The sequence below is a fragment of the Leptonychotes weddellii genome, chromosome 8, assembly GCF_054177405.1.
Source record: "Leptonychotes weddellii isolate Sample4059 chromosome 8, ASM5417740v2, whole genome shotgun sequence".
In the NCBI taxonomy this organism is placed as follows: Eukaryota; Metazoa; Chordata; class Mammalia; order Carnivora; family Phocidae; genus Leptonychotes; species Leptonychotes weddellii.
In genome coordinates this window covers 104,966,181-104,989,840 of record NC_138376.1, presented here as the reverse complement: position 1 = coordinate 104,989,840, position 23,660 = coordinate 104,966,181, and the positions used below count along the sequence as shown (strand labels likewise).

Genomic DNA, 23,660 nt, shown 5'->3' with positions numbered 1-23,660 from the left:
CCAAAACACAGACAACTCATACTGGCTTTTATAAGTTTAAGTCCAAGACCCTCTTAAAGCCTTGATTTTCTCTTTTTAAAATGGAGATTCAAACACATGCCCTGCTCACCTCCCAGAATCATTTTGACAATCAGGGAGATGATGCATGTGGGTGCATTGTTTACTATCAAGCAATGTATAAGAGGTAATCATTTTCCTATTCTTTTTTGAAATGATGCGTACGACACAATTTTTTGTACCTGTGCGCCCAGCATTATTGCATATCTTTTTTGTGACATTTTCAAAAGCCATTTAAGAAAATCTTCACACGTAGCAAAGCTGGTACAGAGTTATGTTTCTGTTCTCTATTTTCTGCAGTGATTGTACACCTACACAGTAATTTCATTTAATAGCCTGTGATTCATGGTCTCTTCCACTCAGTGATACAAAGAAGCAAACAGCCTGTAAACATAAACAGTTGAATAGACAATGCAGTTGCTTCCAAGTATCCAGCAGCCATTGTGTGGCCCTTGGGAGAGACCACTGTCCAGTATGATGGTAAACAAGCCAAGGAAGGCAAAGACAAATTGAACCCCCCGTGAGGGCCTTGGAAGCCTACTTCGTGCAGCATCCAAGACCGAAGTCATTCAAGAACAGTGAATCAGTGAGAATAAAGATGAAAAATAACTCTTTCTAGCCGCAGAGAAAACATTCCCCCATTATACCTAGTTGGGTGGGGGGTGGCGGGGTTCCATGTGGGAAAAGATCTTAACAGAGCAGATAAATCTGGCTTGTTGCTTAAAAGAAGGACAACTAACAAGTACTATTGCATGGACTGCATGAGCGGCCATTAATGGAAAATGATATGTAGTTTCAGTGGAATTTTAATTAACAGGCTGAGATTCCCCCACTTAATTTGCCTTTCATCCATTCATTTATCCACCTACCACTCAGCCACCATCTACTACTTACTGAGTAATTGTCCTGTGCCTGGGACCGTGACAGGTACTGGATGAGCAAAGCAGGGCCCCTGTGTTCCCAGGCCTTATTTTAGTGGACTTGGGTTCCTTGTATTCAAGTGAGGATCCTTTAGCATGAAAACCTCATTTGTTTTACCATGAGAATTGAACATTCGCTACATGGTATATGCTGTTTTTCCCTTGTTTTGACTCTATTCCCTGTGCTGTACCTTTTATCCTTGTGACTTACTCATTGCATAACTGGAAGTCTATACCTCGCACTCCCCTCACCCATTCTGCCCATTCCTCCCCACCCCTCACCTCTCTGGCAATCATTGAGATTGTGCCTTTTGAGCATCATGTGTCTCCTTTCTTGTATATATATATAAATAAGCAGAGGTACATATGAAGGTCTCCCTTTTAAAACCACCATGTTGTTTTCCTTAGTGTCTCCAAAGGATGATAGAAGAGATTTCATGTTGGAGGGCTAGGCTTGAGTAAAACCTTTTAATTTTATGAGATATAAGTCATGGGAATGTCTGACTAGAGCAGTTTATTAATTTTCATTCTCTGGAACTTGGGGGGTGGGGAGGAGTAAAGTAAGTACTAAATTTTTGAATATTTTGAGTATTGCCCTCAACCTGATATGGGCATTCTGACCAAATGATTTCTCGGGGTCTCTTTTAACCCAGGAAATTTTACTTAAATGTCTTTCCATCCTTAACCTTCTGATAACTTAAAATTCATTGGAATACTCTAGAACATCTCTTTGATGTTAATAACATTCAAGTTATTAATATTTTATCCTTAAAACATGTATAGAAGGCCCTTGTGGTTTATAAGTGTGGGCATAATATGTCTCGTGTTAACTGGGAAAGACCAGTACTCTCAGCTGTGAATACTTGGACCCAGACTGAAAGAGACCATTTGTAAAGTCACCGATCTGTCCATGTCTACAGAGTGGGTGATGGCTCTTGAGGACGCCATCAGCTGCCTCCAAATGATTCAGAGTGTGACCTGATTAGATGGGAACATTGGTACGTTCTTCATGAACTGTATATACCTGAAAAAAAACAGAAACTTAAGTTCATTAAAAAATCCCTCTTAATTCCTATCCCTTTATTACCCTCCACCACAAGTCTTTTTTTTTTTTAAGATTTTATTTATTTGAGAGAGAGAGTGAGAGAGAGAGAGAGAGCACAAGAGGGGGGAGGGTCGGAGGGAGAAGCAGACTCCCCGCTAAGCAGGGAGCCCGATGTGGGACTCGATCCCAGGATTCCAGGATCATGACCTGAACCCAAGGCAGTCACTTAACCAACTGAGCCACCCAGGCGCCCTCCTCCACCACAAGTCTTTAAAAGAGCCACTAATAACTGCACTAGCATTTATAAATCATTTCCGTCGCAGAGGAATGCAGGCCTTGGAATCCTCCAGGTCTTCTCTGGCCGCTACATCAAGCCACTTGTGATGACTCCCTGGGTACCATGGTGTGCAGAAGGGCCCGGAGTTGAGCAAGAGATCCGGTTTTAAGAACTAGCTCTAACATTTCACTGTACCACCTTTCTTGGTCACAGACATTTCCCTCAGTTTTCTCCTTTGGAAAACAGGCGTGAGAACTCATCATTGAAGGAATAAGTGCTTGGCCAGCTCATAGAGCTATTGTAAAGAACGAAATGATAACATTTGTGAAAGTGCTTTGTAAAATGCAAAGCCCTGATGAAGTTACTTATTGCATCAACAGTAGTTGTTCGGATAGAAGTCAAAGACTGGTGAGCTCTTGAGCAAGCCTTGTCAGTGTGAGTTGATTTTCTTATCTTCGACAGTCACTGAGTTCTCATTTGTGGTCCAGGTTCATGCATGTCATCGAAGACAGAATATCAGGAGCACTTCCTGTCACCCTTAAAAGTGCCCCAGTTTGGGTGGCCACCCCCCCCTTCAGTCATCCCGGCAGGAGGTTGAAAGCAGAGTGCAGCAATATTCTGTTGCTCTGAAAACTTTTCCTTCTGACAGTGTTAGATCTATCAGGAAACGATGTGAAATGTTCATAATGTTCATGTACTTCCTGTACCTTGATTTTGCTCCAGGGTAAAGTGATGTGAAGGATGGAGATGAGAGGGAGAATTCTAGAACATTCACTATTTACTTGGAACTATTCAATTTTTTCATTTTTGGAAATCTAGCTTGAAAGATAATTTTTATCAGTTTTTGGTTATGAAAACTGACTGCTTAGCATTAATTTTTTTTTTTAATCTATTATCAAATACAAGATTGCTGTTTGTTTGCCCCGTTGGTGCATGTTAGTGGAAGTTTAAAGGCTCTGAAAGTTAGCAAAGGTTGTTTGCTCCTTTATTCAACCGATGCTGACTGAATATTCTCCTTTCTGGCAGATGGGAATAAGCAGTGAACAAAACAAAAGGCTCTGTTCCTCCCCACCCTCATTCACACCATCTTTAATCTGCCATAAGTATTATTGACATTCTAGCACCAGAGTGACTCTCTCTCTATGTAATCAGAAGGATGGAAACAGAATCTAAACTGAATGCCTTGGGGCGCCTGGGTGGCTCAGTCAGTTGAGCATCTGACTCTTGGCTTCAGCTCAGGTCACGATCTCAGGGTCATGATCTCAGGGCCCTGAGATGGAGCCCCACATCGGGCTCAGGGTGCTCGGCACAGAATCTGCTTGAGATTCATTCTCCTTCTACCCCGCCCCCAAAAGAAATAAATAAATAAAATCTTAAAAAAAAAAACCTGGGGCGCCTGGGTGGCTCAGTTGGTTAAGCGACTGCCTTCAGCTCAGGTCATGATCCTGGAGTCCTGGGATCGAGTCCCACATCGGGCTCCCTGCTCAGCGGGGGGTCTGCTTCTCCCTCTGACCCTCTTCCCTCTCTTGCTATCTGTCTCTCATTCTCTCTCTCTCAAATAAATAAATAAAATCTTTAAAAAAAAAAAAAAAAAAAAAAACCTGAATACCTTTGTCCCTCTACAATTCAATATTTTCTAATGCCAGGTTCCTAAACCAATCAAAATCATCTAGCATATCACAATCACCATGCCCTAAGTCTTTACTTCCTCAAAATCTGATTCCAAAGTAATAGTGATTATCATTTCAGCACTGATCTCAACAGAAGGTCAGTGGGAATCATTGGACATATAAGCATCGGCCTTATTTATAGTGATTAATTGATATATTTGTGCAGCACTATGTGCAGCCTTGTTTCTTATATGATCAGGCAGGATGCGGTTTATTACATGTGATGAGCATAATCTTCATATGAAATAATATTACAGAAATCACCTCTTGTGCTATTTTTCCAACTGTGTATCTAAAAGGCAACTATTATAGTGCGTAATTGGGTTATTGATAACAGTTATTGATTTGGGGCCATCAGGGTTGGTTTGGGTTAGAAGAGGGTGAGGGTGTGTTTGTCCCATATGTTGTTTTTAAAATCTTCCTGTCAAAATTGTTTTTCAAAATTTTGCATGTAATTTGGCATGTACTGGAAAGTAAGCTAGAAATGTCACATCCTTCATATCGATAGTCTGTGGCAGAATTTATAAACATAATTCCAAGTAGTTAATTTTTAAAGTTAGTTAGTTAGTTAGTTAAAGAAAGCACGAGCGCCAGGAGAGGGGCAGAGGGAGAGAGAGAATCTCAGGCATGCTCCGTGCTGAACACAGGGCTTGATCTCACCACCTGGAGATCATGACCTGAGCCCAAATCAAGAATCAGACACTTAACTGACTGAGCTACCCAGGCGCCCCTAAACTATTTTATGGAGACTTTATGTGATGTTCTTATGCATCTTTTTAAATAAAGTTGATTTTTGAGTTTTATAGTTAAGTAAGTGTTTATGAACGGGTAAACCTCATTATTTAAGGAATATTACTTAAGTGGTAGGTAATCATTAAAGGTTTATTCTAACTTCATTTTGACTTGTTCTCGGATAGTTCTTTCTTAAGAATGGTATTTGCCATGCTATCATTTCTTTTCACCAGAAACAAATGACAGTAAAGCACCCCCGTGTATGGCCCATAACCGGGTGCCTGAGCTGGAGTCCACATGCCCATTTTCAGATTTCAGAAGTAAACCTTTTGGGGCCAGGAGCTATATTTTCTTACACAAACAATATTTGAAATCTAATAAATAATCCGTATATCTGAGAAGTATCATAAAAAGTGTGAGCTACTGAGGGGTCCTTTTACCAGTTTTTAAAAATCTTACCTTAAAAGGAAGGAAAAGCATAAAACACCATCACTTAGTCTTGCTTATGATTCTCACTGCCAGGTTTATGCATGCTCCTGATGGGCCTTTGTACAGTTTCTGTTTCCCCTGGATGTACAAATTCTGTGACATTTAAGAGGCCTTTGGGATGGAGGGCCTTTAGATTTGCTGATCAAGCACTACCATGCTGTCTAAAATATTGTCCCACTAGGTTTCTATTTTTAACATGAGATCTTAAAAATATGTCAGTTTAAGACAGGAGAAAATAAACCTGATCTTAAGGTCATCATCATCATCATCATCATCATCATTATTTTTTTTTTAAAGATTTTTATTTATTTATTTGAGAGAGAGAGAATGAGAGAGAGAGAGCACATGAGAGGGGAGAGGGTCAGAGGGAGAAGCAGGCTCCTTGCTGAGCAGGGAGCCCGATGCAGGACTCGATCCAGGGACTCCAGGATCATGACCTGAGCCGAAGGCAGTCGCTTAACCAACTGAGCCACCCAGGCGCCCCATCATCATTATTATTATTTTGCTTGTTTGTATAGTAGCAGAGGGAACCCGTTAGTATAGCTCTCTACTGGGAAACCCCCAGCAGTGTCTCACTCCGAGTACAATCCAGAGTCCCCACTGTGACCAGAGAGCCCCGTGCTGTGGCCCTCGCGTGTCTGGCCCCATTGCTTACGATCTCACTCCATTCCAGGCTCTTAGATCTACCCGTTTCTTGAGCACATTAGGTGCTCTTAATCTCAGGGCCTTTGTGTTTGCTTTCCATCTCCTGGAATATCTGCACATGTGTGTGTCATTTCCATCAGGGTTTTGCACATAAAAGTTACATCAGTTAGGCCTCCCTTGGCCCCTGTCTAAAATGTTAAACATCCCCCTTCCTGCCATGTCACAATCCCCTTTGTTGCTTTGTTGTCCCCTTAGCCCCAACCCCTTTTTTTCATTCTATATCTCTTATTTAGCCTGTTTATAAAATTCTCCCTGAGTAGAATGCAGTCCCCACCAGGGCAGAGATTTTTTTTTTCTTTCTTGACTGCTTTCTTTTTGGCACCTAGAATGATGCCTCGTGCAGAGTTGATGTTCAACATGTGTTCAGTGAATGAATGAGTTAACTGAAGCTTATGTGTGAGGCACCATAATTAATGCCATTTCAAGTATTTCATTTAGTTCTTACAGTGAGGTGAGATTGGTTCTATTTATTCTCATTTGGTAGATAATAAATAAAAATCCAGGGGGCTCCTGGGTGGCTCAGTCAGTTAAGCATCTGCCTTGGGCTTGGGTCCTGATCCCTGGGATTGAGCTCCACGTCGGGCTCCCTGCTCAGCAGGGAGCCTGTTTCTCCCTCTCCCTCTGCCTGCCAGTCCCCCTGCTTGTGCACGCTCTCTCTCTCTCTCTCTCTGTCTAAAATAAATAAATAAAATCTTTTAAAAAAATATCCATGAAACCCATGCCCTAATTAACTTGAGACTTAGAGAGTTGGTGAGTAACTCAGCCAAATTTACATAGTGGGTGAGAGAACAGAAAGTGAACTCTTGTGTGTGTGACCTCAGAGCTGGACTTTTTACATCCAACTGGTGAACCTCTATCCAATAGAAATTCACTTACAATTCTGTTTGCTGTTGAGGAACAGACTTTTTAAAGAATAAAAATGATAGAAGTTCACTAGCTTAGGAACACAAAGCATTGTATATATTGCTGGATAGAAAGTCAAAAGGCTGCAGTTATGTTTTTACATCATGGGTTTTGGGGGGGCGGGCTGTGTGTCTTTTTATTTTATTTTTAGAACTTGTTTCCCATTTTTGTTGAGCTAGAACTGACATACAGCACCCTGTAAGTTTAAGGCATGCAGCATAATGACTTGACTTACCTGTATTGTGAAATGATCACCACAGTCAGGTTAACATCCCTCATCTCATATGGATATGGGAAAGAAAAAAAAGGGGGGGGGTTCTCCTTGTGATGAGAACTCTTAGGATCTACTTTCTCATACAATGTTTTTAAACAGGAGAAAAATGCTTGGAAATTCCAGAAAAAAATTGTAATAATAAAGTATATCACTGAAACTATAGTCCTGTGTACCAGTTGTAAGACATAGTAATATTTCATTCATAGAATTTACTAGACAAAAAGATAATTATCAAACTATATCATCATGAGAAAATCTGCTCTTCTGCTCATGTGTTTTCTCTCCTTTTCAGACCCTCCTCCCGTGCTTCGGGTGGACGACCGGCAGCGACTGGCCAGGGAGCGACGGGAGGAGCGCGAAAAGCAGCTAGGTATCCATCCCCAGCCTCGGCTCATCGTTCAGGGACGCTGTTGTTGAGGTGTTACTTTTCACCTCGAGGCTAGTGGACACTTAACCATTGAGCACACAGGCATCACTATAATAACCATGCTCTCTGCCTTTATGAGTTGTACAGGTGGATGTGAAACAGAATTGAGTATGTGATAGACACATAGGACTAAATTTTAAGTAACAGGAAAGCCCAGCCCAGGATTAGGGTCATTTTCACTTCTTTGACTGTTTAATGTGGCACTGGAGAGAATGTATATATGACAGGCATGATGGCTCAGCTTATCTTTTACAGCTTAAAAACAAAACAAGGACAGTAAGCTTACGGTTCTCTTTTATGTGAACAGTCATAAGCATATACACTGCTAGGGCACGTCCTACTTTCCATGATAAAACCATGCTGCTGCTGAATTTAGAGACAGATGCAACCAGCATGCTGCCAAGAAAAGTGCAAAACCTAGTGCTGAGCTGTCGGATTTTTCTTTGCTACCTAAGGTCTTTGTGAAAGGTTAGCAACTGTGGTATTGACCATACCATCACCTGGAGAGCTGTGTCCTGAGGACGACTTTACCGGGAAGCGAAGATCAAAGCACCACTGTCTTCTAGAACATTGAGCAAGGATGCTAGTGCTCACTCCTCCTTTACTTTGATGTCCATTTATGCCAAACTGCTAAAACAGGATCCTCTCCTTAAGGACCTTGGAAAGCTGAAATGTCCAGTTAGCATGTCTCAGTGTCCCCAGAATGTGTCTGTCATTTAAAACTAGGACTGACTGAGGTGGCCAGCATATTCCCAGGGCATGACCCATAACAACTTTTCTAGAGTTCCACCGCGTTTTGTAAGAATTCGTGTTTCAGTGGGAGAACCCAGCACCTATGCCCCATCTTTTCTATTGTTCCAGTCCACAACCCAAATTTGTGAAATTGACTGGAAGCTGGTTTTCAGAAGTCTGTTGCCATTACTTAATTCTTCCAACACAGGCCTTTTTTCCTCTCCTTTGCCATAATGGGCATGCGAGTTCAGTTCTTTTGCTGCCAAGGTCTTTTCCACACCAATTTCAACAACTTGGTGGAAGGGAGTGAGCTCTGCCGCCTTTCTGTGCCTGGACTTACTGCCCAGGCTTGAAATTCCCTGTGGCTGACAGGCTTCCTGCCCGCGGGTAGGTTCCTGGCAGCAGGGCTGTCTGTGGCCATGAGGCTGATGCTTTCCCAGAAGCACTCTGCAGCCTGGCTATCTTCCTCCTGGGAGCTATGCCCACTGCTCCCTGATTCAGGTTGGTTTGACAAGTAGATCAGAACAGAGGAAAAGACAGAGCTACCCAAGCAGAAAGAGATTCCAGATAAGCAAAAAGAAGAAACTGCCCACTGCTCTGGGATGGCTGGTATTTGCACTGTCTTTGGATCTATCCAAGCATGAGCACTTGAGTTCTCTCCCCTCTCTGCCTCATCTGGTGGGTCAGGTCTTAACGCTATCCAATCTCCCCTTAGAGTTGCAACATGGATTCCTATCTGCTTGAGTAGAAGTAGCTCCAGAGCATCAGGAGACTCCTTTATGATTTATGTCCCATTGTGAATTAGCTTTTACACATTAACTCATACATACCTTCCTGTTTGGGTTTGTCTTTCAAAGCCAAGCACTATTTGGTGTTTTTTGTTTTTTGTTTTTGTGGAATGTATGAACATGCTGGTCAAACAAAAATGATTTCACTTCTTATTCTATGAAGTTATAAGACCTAGAGCTTTGAGCCTGCACAGTCTCCTGCAAGTTGCCTAGCTTTGTATGTTGAGTGGCTCGATTTTTGTCTTAAGATGTAGCCCCATATTTTAATTCATATCCACAGGGCAGCACACAACTTACTAATTTTAAATTCGAAAACCGTGTTTGCCAGGTACAGTGTTCAAAAGATAGAGATTGAGACCCAACCTTCAAGGGCTAGCTGCAGAGTAGTGGGGAGGGAGATAAACTTACAGCAATTATAATATGAGGTGGTATTGAAAGGGTGTGCACACGGGTTGGTGAGAACCCATAGAAGCACCTAACCAGCCTGCAGGAATCACGTGCCACTGGAGTTCCCCACTAGAGGATGTGGACCTGCTATCTAGGAGGATGGAAGAGACAGAGACTATAGAACAGTGACACAGGGATAGGTGGGAAAAGGCAGTTGCTAAAGAGACTCATCATGCTCCGCGGATTATATTATATGGGTCAAAGTAATTTTCAGGTGATTGTATTATCCTGTTACTACACTTGGACTGTTTTAGTGAGCCAGCATATAATATACATAGTTTTTCTTCTTATCCCTGCCATGTTAAATATCATGGTTTCCTTAATTCTGATCTTTTTTTGTTGTTAAAAATCACAGTTTTCATGAAATACATCAGTCCTAATTTTTATTTTTTATTTGCATTAATTGCATTTTCTTTTTAAATTTTAAAGCAATGTCTTTTTGCCTAATTTTTTCCACTTAAGCCATCACAGCAGCAACTAAACATTGAGAGGCTCTCTTCAGTCTTCATAAACACATGAATAAACATACATGTAAGCACACATAAATATATTTGTAGAAGTGTTATCTAAAACCTAGCATCTAACTTAAATTGTGCCTTACAGTATATAAAGGTGATTTCTAAAAAAAATCGTTAGTACTAAAAATCAAAGGGCACACCTGAGCAACTACCCTTCAACTGTGCTTTGCAAAAACTATAATGGCAGTGGAATATTTAAAAAAGAAAGGGTGAGGGACTGTCACTTAGTAACAGCTCTCTGGACTGTGCTTTTTAAAAACAAAAACAGTTGGTAATACCAACTGCTACCAGGCTTTCAAACTTTAAAGCTTTTCAAGTAAAAAAAAAAAGGAGTACATTCCATAAATTCCAACAAAGCAAAGTTTTAAATGATTGGCCATTGAGATTGGATTATTTACTGTTGGATGTAGGTTGAAATTGACACTGAAATAATTAAAAATTTTTGTTTTAATCCACAGTTTTGAAAAAGCAAGGTAGAGAGGGAGAATAAAGTTCTTTTTGTTTTGGGTGGGCATGTCATGTTTGTACTATTTTGTAAACAGAAAGGACCTATTAATAACTTTCTGTGGGTTAAATCTCTGAGTCATGCTATAATGCTTTTATGGTAGGATTATGTCATGTGGCTTGTTCTTTCTACATTATCCTTCAATTTATCACATAAAGCCAGGTATAATTCTTCATATTTGGGACTGTTCTGTCCATTTGGTTGAGCCACACGTACTGTGAAAGCTTTATTTTTCTGTCTTAAAAGCTTTATTCCTGAAGGAATCTCCCTAACCACTCTATTCCATCTGATTCTCTTCAGGCCATTCCTTCAAACTCTCTTCTCTTAACTTCTGTATCATTTTTCACCATCTCTCTTCCAAACTTTAATCTTTTTTCCTAAGGGAAAAAAAAAAATTCATTTGTTCTCACTGGTTTCGACTCTCCTTTTTTGATGAAATGGGTCCTACACATTCATTTGCTCATAAGGTAGTAGATGCTTCCCCATTATCTACAAGTCAGCTTCTGTACAACTAACTTGCTCATCAACTTTCATTCCAAAACCGACTCCTCTGGGTAATTTTTGTGGCCCGATCAATTGCACCAGTATTTTTCTGGCCCCAAGAAGTTCTTTCTTTCAGCTGTTTTTGGTACTTGTACTGTTGCTGGAGAAACTGGCGTCTTTCTGACCACCAGTCTTAGCTGTTGGATCTTTTGCATTGTAAAACACTTTTTTCTCTTCCTTGGTGTCCCAGTGCTGGGCCCTGACTAGTCTCCACCCTGGCCTATTGGGCCACTTGAAGTTACCAGTGGTGAGTCGGACTCAGCCTAGTCCTCAAGCTGGAACTTCAGCCATCTCTTGCCTAGTAGGTAGGTGGAAGTCGCCACATTCTCTCTGTCCCTCAATCCAGTTAGTCATAAGAATAGCTGGCGCTATCTTCAAAATAAATCTCAGGTCCTGCCTTTAAATTTGCTGCCTATGCTATCGTCCTCGTCCAGGGCTTCATAAATTCAGGTCTTGGTCACCAGAACGATCTCACCGATGCACTGCATTTCTCCAGCTGTGTTGCAGTTGGCGCTGCTCCCTCTTTTGAAGCCCTTCCTAGTCTTCATGGCCTTTCCCCTTTTGGAAATTTGATCATTTTCTCGCTCTACAGTCTATTTTGCATAACATCGTATTTTAGCTCTCATTCTAATGCTGTTGTATGCTCTCCTGAACTTTTCCTAGTTGAATTTTATGTAACTTCTTGGTTCGTATGTTTTAAACTTTTAAAGGGTGTGACTGACTATAATTTGCTAATTCTTTGTATCCCAATACATGGCATGGTACTAATTATTAAACAGACATGTAAACATTTGCGGATATTCCTTACTCTGTGGTCTTTGATGAAATATTATTAATAATAATGGGCCAAACAACATTATACATTGCATTATCACATTTAGTAGCAAATTAACACCATGGTTGTACTTTTTATTGTGTAGGCCTGCTATAATTGTTAATGTAATTTATTTTATAGAATGGCATTTATTTTATTTTTACACTGTGATAAGTTAGCTTAAGGAAGGAACTGAGAGGATGCCTGGGTGGCTCAGTCATTAAGCATCTGCCTTGGGCTCAGGTCATGATCCCAGGGTCCTGGGATCGAGCCCCGCATCGGGCTCCCTGCTTGGCGGGGGGCCTGCTTCTCCCTCTCCCACTCTCCTTGCTTATGTTCCCTCTCTCGCTGTGTCTCTTTCTGTCAAATAAATAAAATAAAATCTTAAAAAAAAAAAAAAGGAAGGAGCTGAAAGAATCTAGAAAGATGGAATAGATGGATTTTCTTTCAGCCAGAGCATATTTAAGCATATCTTTAATATGTCTTTGATATTACTCTCAACATCCACGCATGTGTATATTTTTACTTACTTGTTTATTATCTGTCTGCCCCCACTGGGATATAAGCTGCACAAGAGAAAGTACTTGTGTCATTTTGTCATTTCTGTAGCCCAGTACCCATTAATTGTGCCTGGCCCATCGTCGATGTCTAACCATTGTTGTTGAACGTTAAATGAGTAGTAGTAATTCTATGCATGTTAATATAAGCAGAGATGAATGCAGCAGGTGTACGACAAATTTGTTAAGACATTACCAAATTATCAGATAATACCTGCCCTTGTAATAGTTCAGTCAAACAAGTCTTGGATTCTTATTCTTAACCATTGTCTCAGAGGAACAAGGTTACCAGGGTCGTCTATACAATAGTTGTGCCTTGAAACTGTTGGATTTTCATATGTGTTATAAAACGGATAGTCCTACAGTATGTTGACAAATTCAAGAGAATATTTAAGGAATGTTCAGCAGGTGAATAGTCTTCTGTGCTTGGGGGGGATACAGTGTCCCCTTTTTAAAAATGATACAGATTAAATTTGAAGTATTGGCACGAATAGAGTCACATTCCCAACTGGGGCTTTCTGGGGTTCTGTGACATCTTGAAAGATTATCAGAGAATTGTATGATTGATTCGTGTAGCTCGTGAAGAAAAATTTGAGTTTATAAAATCTATCCTTCTATTTATTCATAGGAGTTTTGTAGCTAAGTTCAAACTTGTACAAGAGATCTATCTTACGTGTTAGAAATCACCAAGATAATATAAAAAGGATTTTGACCTTCAAACAAATGTCAATTAACTTATATTTGAGTTTCTTTCTGTGGGTAATTTTACCAGACTTCTTCACCCTTCCAGTCATAGCTTTTTTACCTTGCCTTTTTTTTTTTTCTTTTTTGAATCTCCTTAATCACGGTGTGTTGTCAACACAGGGACAGCATTGTTAATCAGAGTGTGATCAAGAGATAAATGATCATTTCAGCCTGGCTTGAGTGTTCATCTTAAAAATGTTGATGGGGGACTAGGACTAATTAGTAAACAACCAATAATGCTGTACCGATTAAGGTCATAAGTGAAACGGCCCGTGATCTCGCATGTCACGTTATTTGATTAGCACAGCTGTTGGTTTTGACAAGACTATCCACAAAAAAAATACAAGCTTTGGGAAAGCAGTCTTTCTAAACCCAGTTGCTACTGGGTAGAAGTTTGACAGATGTGTGGTTAATCTTGGCATCTGGTCTGCTGAAGTTGTCACTTAATGAACGTAGAGTACAAAAGCCTTAAGGCTGTCAGGCAGGCTCTGAACAGCTAAGGGATCTGAGTACCCGGGAGTGGGAGGGATGCGGACGTTAGCGCATACCACAGCAGCTGTATCATGAGTCAAGCTCAGGACTGGCAAGAACAAATGCTTGTTGCGGGGTGGATTTGGTAACTCAGAGGCTGAAGCTTTACCATAAAATGAATGAATCACTGTGACTAAGCAGCCATTATTTCTTTCTCTCAGATTGACTTTGCCTTTGAGGCTGAAGATGAAAAGATCTTAATCTCTGAAAAGTAAGGGGTCTTGGAAACAGATGATGATAAAGGCTAAGAGTGACCTTAGGGGATCAGGGTCTTCACATCGGATGAACAGCTTTCCCAAACTAGAGCAGCAGTTTAGTCTTTGGGAGGTGTTGCAAATCATGTCCTTCAACATAATGGCTCATTGTTTGCTTCCAGAAGCGCACAGTCCAGAGTTTGAATTCCAGTTCCACCACTGACTTATTGTGAGACATCAGGCAGGTTACATCACTTCTCTGTGTCTCAGACTTCTCATAATAAAGTGAGTTTAATAGCAGTGTCTACCTCATTGTGTGGCTGTGAAGATAATGCCTGCAAATCACTTGGTGTCAGCACAAAGTGAGAACTGAAGACATCATGGCAATGATGGTGAAAAGATGAGGATGGCCGGCCACGTGACGCTGCAGATACTGACTCACATGCCTGGGATTGGAGAACCCTAATGTTTCCGAGCTGGGGGAGACAGGGAGAGAGGGCTGTTTGTGTTTCCCGGTCCGGCAGAGCTCAGTAAAGCAGCCAGGTGAGGAGGATGGCAGCGTTTTTTAAGAAGTGAAAGTGGATTAGGGTTGAGGTCCTAACTTAAAGATTCCAAGGACCACCGTTGATTTGTGTGCTTTAGCAAAACTCCATTTACTGTAGCGGAGGCTGCACACTCCTTTAAGCCTGGCCCTGAAGACAGGAGTCCTGGATAGTATTATTTTCTTATATCGAAAGTCCGTCAGCCCATGTATGGGGAAGGCTCTTGGTCTTCCAAGGTATAAACTGCTATCTCAGCCCCTCAATCCCATTTGGCCACCTGCTGTGTGCAGGGAAGAAGGTGGAGTAGGAGGGCCCCTCGGGAGCAGGAGACAGTGTGGTGGGCATCCTGCAAGGTCACGGTTGTTACCAGGCAGTTCTCCAGTATCCTAGTCCAGCGAGAGGGGAGTGGAAGAAGAGTTTAAATGACTAGTTGAGAAAGCTTGGAATTAACAGTAAGGCCTAATGCAAGTCACTTGGCTTGCAAGTCACACAGTCCTTGAACTCTTTACCTCGTTCATCAGATTTACTTTTAAACTGGAAATGCAAGTAATCTTAGTAATTGTTGAGATAAAGCATAAAGATGAAAATGTTAACAGTCAAAATAAAAACAAAAGGAAACCTAATTGTAATCCCACACACCTCCTCAAAGGTTTAAAAAAAAAAAAATGAGTCCTGGAAATTGATTGGAAAAGATCTTGGAGATCATTTTGTACATACCCTCTAATTTAGAGGTCAGATAGGTTGGCTCATTTCCCCAAGGTCACACAAAATTAGTAGCAGAACAAAATCCTGAACTCAGATACTTAGCACTTGTCATTTTCTGATTCTTCAGGATATTACTGGCTATGTTGTGTCCGGTATTACCAGTGACCAAATCCTTCCATGTCTTAATATGAAACTGAGACAGCCGCTCTGTATGTTTCAGAGGCGAAGTGATAACGTTGCGCTACCCCTGAATGTCACATGTTTCTTTCCGTCACGTGGTGGTGACATGTGCACTCACACAGATGTAAGCTGGTTCAGAAGGACCGGGTGACTCCCAGGCACTAGATTGCTGATTGTGACTGGGAGTCACCCAGCCCACGGGTATCCTGTCCTACCTTGTTCTTCCCATTAGCTGTGGCAGTAGGGCAGGAATTAGTCTGATTGTCGTCAAGACTCACTCCCGGTAATTATCTACATTTACTGAGTTCCTACTGCATACATGGCACTGGGCTGAGCACTCCCACCTAGACCCTATCAGGAAGATAGCGCCATTGCAGTTTGAGGATGCGAGACCACACAAGGCACTTGCTTGCTCAGTGGCATGTAAATGGTAAGTGGCAGGCCTAAGGGTAGACTCTCGTTCCTGTGAAGCCTGAGGTGTGCTTTATCCACTACAATACCTTGCCTTTCATTTTAAATTCCTTTTAGTGCAAGAGTCACTGTATGTTTCTGAATGGAGTCCAAATTGATAGTGGATTTCTCCTTTGTGTGGCACGGTCATACTGTGACAGTGTCCCCTTTGCATGGTACTGACATACTGTTTAGTGTCATCAGAGTATAATCCTGGTGACAGCAGCTCAGGGATGGGACTGATTTATTAATGCCCAGTATTTCAGGGGCTACAGTGCATTTTCATTTCATTTTATATTATGATCCCAGAGTCCAGGGAAACATGAAAACTTCACAAGAATAAGGTTAATAATACTCATTATGATTCTTTTTCTGGACATGCTCTCCTTTTATAGAGCTGCATCTATGAAATGAGTGATCGTTAATGATTTAAATAGGAACAAACTGTTGTAATAGTCTGCTTGGGCTGCCTTAACAAATACCATAGACTGGGGGTTTTAAACAACGGAGACTTACTTTCCCATCATTCTGGATACTGTAAAGTCCAAGATCAAGGTTCTGGCAGAGCTCACTTTCTGGTCAGACCTCTTTTCTGGCTTGCAGATGTGTGCTTTATTCTCACATGGTCTTTCCTCTGAGCATGAAGAAAGGGAGAGTGAGCTCTTTGGTGTCTCTTTTTATAAGGACACTAAGCCTGTTGGATTAGGGCCTCACCCTTATGACCTCATTTAAACATGATTACCTCCTAAAGGCCCTGTCTCCCAATACAGTCACATTGAACATTAAAGCTTCAACATATGAATTTGGGGGGAGGAGGGGAGGGACACAGTTCAGTCCATAGCAGTTTGTTGATTATTTTCTTGTGTTCAAAACTCTTATTTCTGAATGAGAAAATATAAGACTTTGACATTACGTATCATCCATAGGGAATATTTTAAATAACTAAACCTCTTAGAATAAACTAACTTTCAGTTCTTATTAAATAATTGAAATATTTTGTGTATTACCCTTCAATTTAAAAGAGCACATGGTCCAGGATCTGCACTTGGTAATAATCCTAGCAGTCACCAGCATACTCTGCAATCATATGAGAAGTGTTGTTTGCTGTTTCACCGTTGTTTGCCTATTCTCTGTAAAAGTGTTTAAGGGCACTGCAATAGGATATCCACTTCCTGGTAGAAAATTGAAGTAGAACTCAATTAGAGCTTGATGGATAAAGAAATATTATTCCTTTAAAAGATTATTTGAGATAAAATTTATTTTTATTATTATTATTATTATTATTATTATTATAACATCTAGGCCTGTTGTGATTTATAGCACAACCTTAAGAACACCTTTAATTTTCAGAATTGAAATCACAATGATGATGACAGTGAAAAACTTGGCAATAATAGCTAATATTTACTGAATGTTTAGTAAGTGCAGAGAACTGTTCTAAAACTGTATTAAGCATAATTATTCTTCTACTCCTCACAGTGAACCTATGAGGAAGGTCCTATATTTATTCACGATTTACCCTGACAGAATGAGGCATTGGGAGGTTAAGTAACTTGCCCAAGACCACACCCTTAGGGTGAATGAATCAGGAAGTAGTTCCCAATGAACAGGAAGTAATTATTAAGACCCCTGGATATGTTCTAGTTATGAAAAGCACTGTGGTGAGTGGGGGCGGCGGGGAGGAGGGAGAGCAACGAAAACCTTTGCTACCTAGAAATCAGAATAGAAGAAATGAAGTTTGTGGCAGATGTCATAAGAGCAGCATTGACCCCCCGGAAGAGTCAAAACTCCTGAAGACCTTGAGGGCAGTGTTCCTCCAAATGCCATCATAGACTGCTTGGGACCACCCCGAATCACCTGGGAGGTTTGTTCAAAATTCAGATTCCTGGGCCCCATTCTAGAATTGGTAAATCTGAATATGAGGGTTAGAGCCCAGGAATTTGCATTTTAACTAGTACTCTCCCCCTACACACCCCCCAATATGATTCTGAAATATATTGTAAGACCACTGCCTTAAAGGATGGATCAGTTTGGATAAACAATGATGGCAACTTTCTCAACAGAGCGACGATAGGAGCAGAGCTGGAAGAAGCATGGGTTGTTTGGGAGGGGCAGTGAGGAAATAGGTCTAATTAGAATTAAGAGGCCATTTTGGAGAGCAATGCAGAATAAGGCCACAGAAGGGTATTAAGGCCAAGTTTAGGGAGGACTTTAGAAATCAGTGGAGTTTCCGTTTAATGAGAAAATAATCTCAAATATTCATGAGCAAAAAAGTAGCCTGATGAAAAACATTATTTAAGGAAAATTAATCTGTGAACTGATGAACTTTAATTTTACAAATTTACCTTTGAAAAAATAGTTTCTTAATATTCCATAAACATGTTTTTTTTCTTATTTTGTCTTTTGGCTTCTGGGATATCTTACAGGAAAAGAAAATATTACATTGTAAATGTCCTCAAAGACTGAATTTTTCCTCAACATGGGGTATAAAAGTCAGAGACTATGTAGTTAGAAAGCTAAGAGTTAAGGAATAGATATACTGCCTGTCTCCAGGTTTCAGGGTACAAATCCATTTCTTTTTTCTGCCTGGGATCCTCATCCATTGTCAGTGGAGTATAAATTGGTGTGACCTCTGCAGAGGATAGTATGACAATAGCTATCAAAATTTGAAGTGTGTATTCCCTTTGATTCAGCAATTCTACTTCTACATGGATATGTTCACGTATCCAGAGATGGTTATGATAGTACAATGTCACCCCAGGTCTGAATTGGTAAAATACTGAAAACTTAGATAATCTATCAATAAGTATCTGGTTATATAAAATAAGGTGTGTAGGGGTGCCTGGGTGGCTCAGTTGGTTAAGTGGCTGCCTTCAGCTCAAGTCATGATCCCAGGGTCCTGGGATCGAGCCCACGTCAGGCTCCTTGCTCAGCAGGGAGCCTACTTCTACTCTGCCTGCCGTTCCCCCTGCTTGTGCTTGCTTTCTGTCTCTCTGGCTCTCTCTGTGTCAAATAAATAAATAAAATCTTAAAAAAATAAAATAAAATAAGATGTGGACAAGGGAATATTATATAGCCATTAAAAAGGTTGTTGGAGTCATGTTTTATGTGTTGATATGCAAAGATGTCTAAGATCTATTTTCAGTGAAAAAAGCAAGACACCGAGCAGAAGGTGTACTATGCTACAGTATATATGGATTTTTACTTTTTTTTTTTTCTTTTACATTTGTACAGAAGGTAAAAGTGGAATACAAGAGGGCCTGGGGTTAGAGAAAGACCTTCATTTTGCCTTTTAATATTTTGTACTATTTAAGCTTGACAGAAGTCTGTCACTGTAAATCCATCTTTTTAAATGAACTAAAATATGTAGTATCATTGAAAGCCTGTTGAAGGTATTCCCACATAGGAAACCAGAAGATATTACATGCACAAGTGTGTGTGATCACAGTAAATTCACCTTTAAAACTTGTTAGAATTATGTTCCCCATCTGTTACTTTCAGTGTGTATTCTCATAGTGTTTTTATTTATTCACTCGGCAGTATTTATTGAACATATTCTATGTGCTTTTACTTAAAGTAAATTTTCAATTGGGCCTGAGAATTTCTTTAGAACCATGGGCTTTCAAACTTGGAAGAAATCTTGAAAATCAATTTCCACATCTTTTAGGCAAGAGAAAACTAAAATTCAAATGAATGTGTCTTAAGATCTCACCACCCATTAGTGGCAGGGCTGCTGGGAAAACCCAGTTCTCTCTGCCACCACCCTGAGTGATGTCACAAGACAAACTCATCTTGGATTGTCCGTGTCTTTTTACCCAAGTAAAGTCAATTCAGATTGCTTTCAGTAGACTTGTCTCCTTAAATGGACAGCTTTGGAAAGGTTTAATGATAGCAGAAATGTAGAATCTTTAATAGTAAACATTTAGAGGAAATTGAAATGTTCTGAATTTTCATTTTTTTTTCTCTTAAAAAATAACATTTTAACTTATACACCATGTATTATCCTCAAGGTTTATGCTTTAAATTTTGTTTGGACACTTTTGCCAACAGTGTTAATAGCTCATCTTAAAGATCTGTTTAGTTATCACGGGTCAAGGAAGCATCGTACTAAAAAACAAAAAACAAAAAAGAGTTTTGTTGGGTATGTATTCCCCTAAAATGAGGAAGAACCATGTATATGTAACGGAGAAAAGAAGCACTCCATCCCTGAATTTTCTGAATTGTGGATTTTCATTCCACCTGTGATATTAATAGTCAGATTTATCTAACCAGAGTCTGAGCTCTTCAGACACAAGAACTGCTTCTTTAGGCTCTCACATGCCTTAGCTGATTCGGTGTGATAAATCTGTAAGGCATTTAATACAATCTTTTAGCAACTATCAATTCTGGGGATTTTCTCCCAAATTCTTTTAATACTTTCAGAGAACCAGTGCTATGTCGAAACAACTGTAGTCTCAGGCTTTTGACGGGGAGGATAAAAGAGAGACGAACAGTACTGTTGATTTTGAGGGCATCGTATCAGGATAACACACCAAACTAGAGGACCGTAGGGATTCCCAAAGAATGGAATTCAGTGCCTCTTCGTCGACCTCATTGTTGGCATATTAAAATTATGCTAGAAATTAACAGTGGTATTTTTTCCTCAAAACTGAAAAAAAAATCTTGAAAATCAATTTCCACGTCTTTTAGGCCAGGCTTGGTAAATACAAAACCAAAGAACCCATATTTGTTCATTGTGGGCCATTGATACAGTCCTACCTATGCAACTTTTCTTGTTTTTCTGTTAAGAGCGAGTGTGTGCAAGCAGGGTGGGGCGCGGCACGGGGAGAGGGAGAATCTTAAGCAGGCTCCAGGCCCAGGGCAGAACCCCGGGGGGGCGGGCTCCATCTCATGGCCCTGAGATCATCCCTGAGCCAAAATCAAGAGTCTGACTTTTAACCAACTGAGCCACCCAGGCACCCCAGTACCTATTCAAGTTCTGAACCTGCCTGTGCTTGATTTCCCTTGTTTTTCCTCCTGAAGCTGCAAGAGAAATAATCTGGTTAGAACGGGAAGAGCGAGCCCGGCTGCACTATGAAAAGCATCTGGAAGAGCGGAAGAAGAAACTAGAAGAACAGAGGCTGAAGGAGGAGCGGAGGAGGGCTGCTGTGGAGGAAAAGCGGAGGCAGAGGCTGGAGGAGGACAAAGTAAGAGGCCGCCCTGGGCAGTAAATGGGAGGTTTGTCTACTTCAGAAATGCAGCACATTTACAGTGAAACCTTCCATTAAGGTGCTAGGCTGCCTAGCAACATTAAGTAATCCGTTTTATAGATAGATAGCCGCAGCTTCTAGGGAGGTTGGGGTATGGAGGGCAGGTAGCGAATGGTGTGGTTGTTAAAATTGTTTCCCTAAAAACTTAAAAAACCCAGGTCTCTGGTCTGGAGCTGTAACTTACTTATGTTCCGTTCATCTGTGTGAAAAGTATCATGATGACTCCCAAGTAATTGGGTTTTTCCGGGGCTTTATCGCTTAACATTTTCACATGGATTGTCTCATTTAACGTGTACACAACCCCTAAGTGTTTATATATCAGTTTCTGCAAAAATGAACATGTAGACTCAGAATGAGTAAGTCACAGCTCAGGAAGTCATGGAGTCAGGATTACCCACCTGCTCAGATACTAAATTCCATTGTTTTTTAAGATACAGTACCACATTTGTTTAGCATCTGCTGAAGCTAAGACCTGCACCACCATGCTTTTGTGAACTGTTGAAAGTACCACGTTCCTGGTAATAATAACAAGGGTTGCTTATTAAAGTACCTGTCGTTCACCAGGGGCTTTATCAACGGGGACTTAATGATTTCAGTAACCCTCCCAGGCTGACGTGTAAACGTTAGGAGGTAGGCGTACTAAGGTAAAAATCTCAGTAGTGCCTTTACTCCATTCTGCCTTAAGTTGAAGAAGCCTCGGACCACCAGGTTGAATCTAATCATCCGCTCCTCTGTTCCATTTAAGGAACGCCATGAAGCTGTTGTACGACGGACGATGGAAAGGAGCCAGAAGCCAAAACAGAAGCATAACCGGTGGTCATGGGGAGGCCCTCTCCATGGGAGCCCCAGCATCCACAGTGCAGGTAAACAAGCCGTGATTGCTTTCGAAAGTCACTACTTTTTTCCTGGACAGCAAAAGGGCAGTTGCTTCTTTCTTCTAAGCCTGTGTTTCCAAAACAAAAATCATGGGCTGAAATAATTAAACTATAAATGATGCTCCTACTGTTTGAGGATAAGAGGGTGATGGAGGTAAGAAGGTAAGGTTCTCTCCCTTAACACAGGCTGCTTTTCTCTTTTGTTACACAATTCCCTCAAAGAGATAGAAATCTGTGCAGTGTTTCTAAGTAAACATGCAGTTTGCACGCTACATTATTTTAAGTAATCATTTGCATTAAGATTTCAGGATGATGGAAGAAGTTAACCGATTTTATCATCTTCTCTGGAAGAATCATAGCAGTATTGACTGATCAAAATCAATACCATGAGCTTGCGTATTCGGACCGTAAAGCGTGTGCAGGGTTAATGCTCTGCAGGAGAAAGCGCAGGTTCTGAACCTAGAGCCAGCGAATGTCTCAGCCATTCCCTCGTTCTTGAATGGACATAAAACCTACTGAAATTTGGACCTAATGAGAGGCTTTATTTTTGTACTGTAAATTCAATACACTTTGAATTTTATATAGTGTGTCAGTTCTTTTTTGTCTGTGTGAGTCTAATAACATTTTTTATTATTATTATTATTTATTTTGAAAAATCATTGTCTTACATTCTGTCCCCAGGTGGTTTTGTTGAATCATCATTCACCTTTCTCGATTTAGCAGGCCTGGACCACCACCTCACAACTCTTGGTGGTACTAGAAAAGCTGGTACAGACATCCCTATGGTTGCTGATTGCCTGACCTGTAGCTAGCACCTCCGACCTAGGGCCGGTCCATCAGTAGCTGAACCATCACCACCTTAGGCATAATGCATGCTTACTATCCCATTGCATAGACCTAGATCTGGGATGTGGCACAGTGTTTCTTAAGTGCGACAATACAACTCCGGTGGCTGGAAGGTGTTGAAATAATGCAATGACATGTGATGTGTTTACTTTCTAAGTGATGAGTTTGGATAAAACCTTTAAAAAGTGCTTTTTTAGTTAATAAATTACCTGGGTTCAAAGTACATCCAGTTTGCTCTCCCCTACCCCACCCCATCCCCACCCCTGTCTGTTTTCTGCTCTTAGTTTTAATCTAGAACACTGTGGATTGTTGTTTGCTCTACTCTTTCATTCCTAACATTCAGTGTGCCCAGTAGAAGCTCTTTATTTTAAAAATTCTAAAAGCATATTATCACAACTTACTTTCCTCTGATGTTGAACAGTATTTGAAAGTACTCTTTTTGTTTTTTCCCTTGGCTCTTAGTGACCCAGTGGTACTTGGTGGGGGCACGTGGCAAATCTGTAATCATAAGGCTTATTTATGTGTGATATTTTATTCTCGGGGCAGTTTTACATATACGCTCCGTACAGGAAAAGCTGTCGTGGTACATATCTTTATAACCTTATTTTATTGCTTCCACTTTCAAAGTTTAGTATATGGCCTTTATTTCTGCCACTCGGAGCACGAGAAGCTAGTGCTATATTTGTTAGCTCTTGGATAATACCCATTTTTATAAGGGCTGTGAATAAAAAAAAAATTGCTGTTATACAAGAACAGAGAAGTTGGAAAGTAACTGGACTTTGCCAAAATTCTCAAAGGTCGCAGTGATCTGCTGTGATCTAAAGAGCAATGACCTGGCCTCACTTATTTATAAAAATGCCTCACTCAGGGTGGGCACTCAGTGTTTACTGATCAAAAAACAGATCTTAGAAATTAAATTTAATCCAGATTAAATCAGTGTG

General features: G+C 40.7%; 1 protein-coding gene across 6 annotated transcripts in view; it reads left to right on the top strand.

Annotated features, from left to right (window-relative positions):
• MAP7 (microtubule associated protein 7) overlaps positions 1-23,660 on the top strand; it is a 171,196-nt gene that overhangs the window by 108,858 nt on the left and 38,678 nt on the right. For all 6 annotated transcript variants that reach the window (XM_081829064.1, XM_081829066.1, XM_081829069.1 and 3 more), the window contains exons 3-5: positions 7,365-7,442; positions 20,772-20,935; positions 21,744-21,861. In XM_081829064.1, coding sequence (XP_081685190.1) covers positions 7,365-7,442; positions 20,772-20,935; positions 21,744-21,861 — 360 coding nt within the window. The remainder of the gene's footprint in view (positions 1-7,364; positions 7,443-20,771; positions 20,936-21,743; positions 21,862-23,660) is intronic.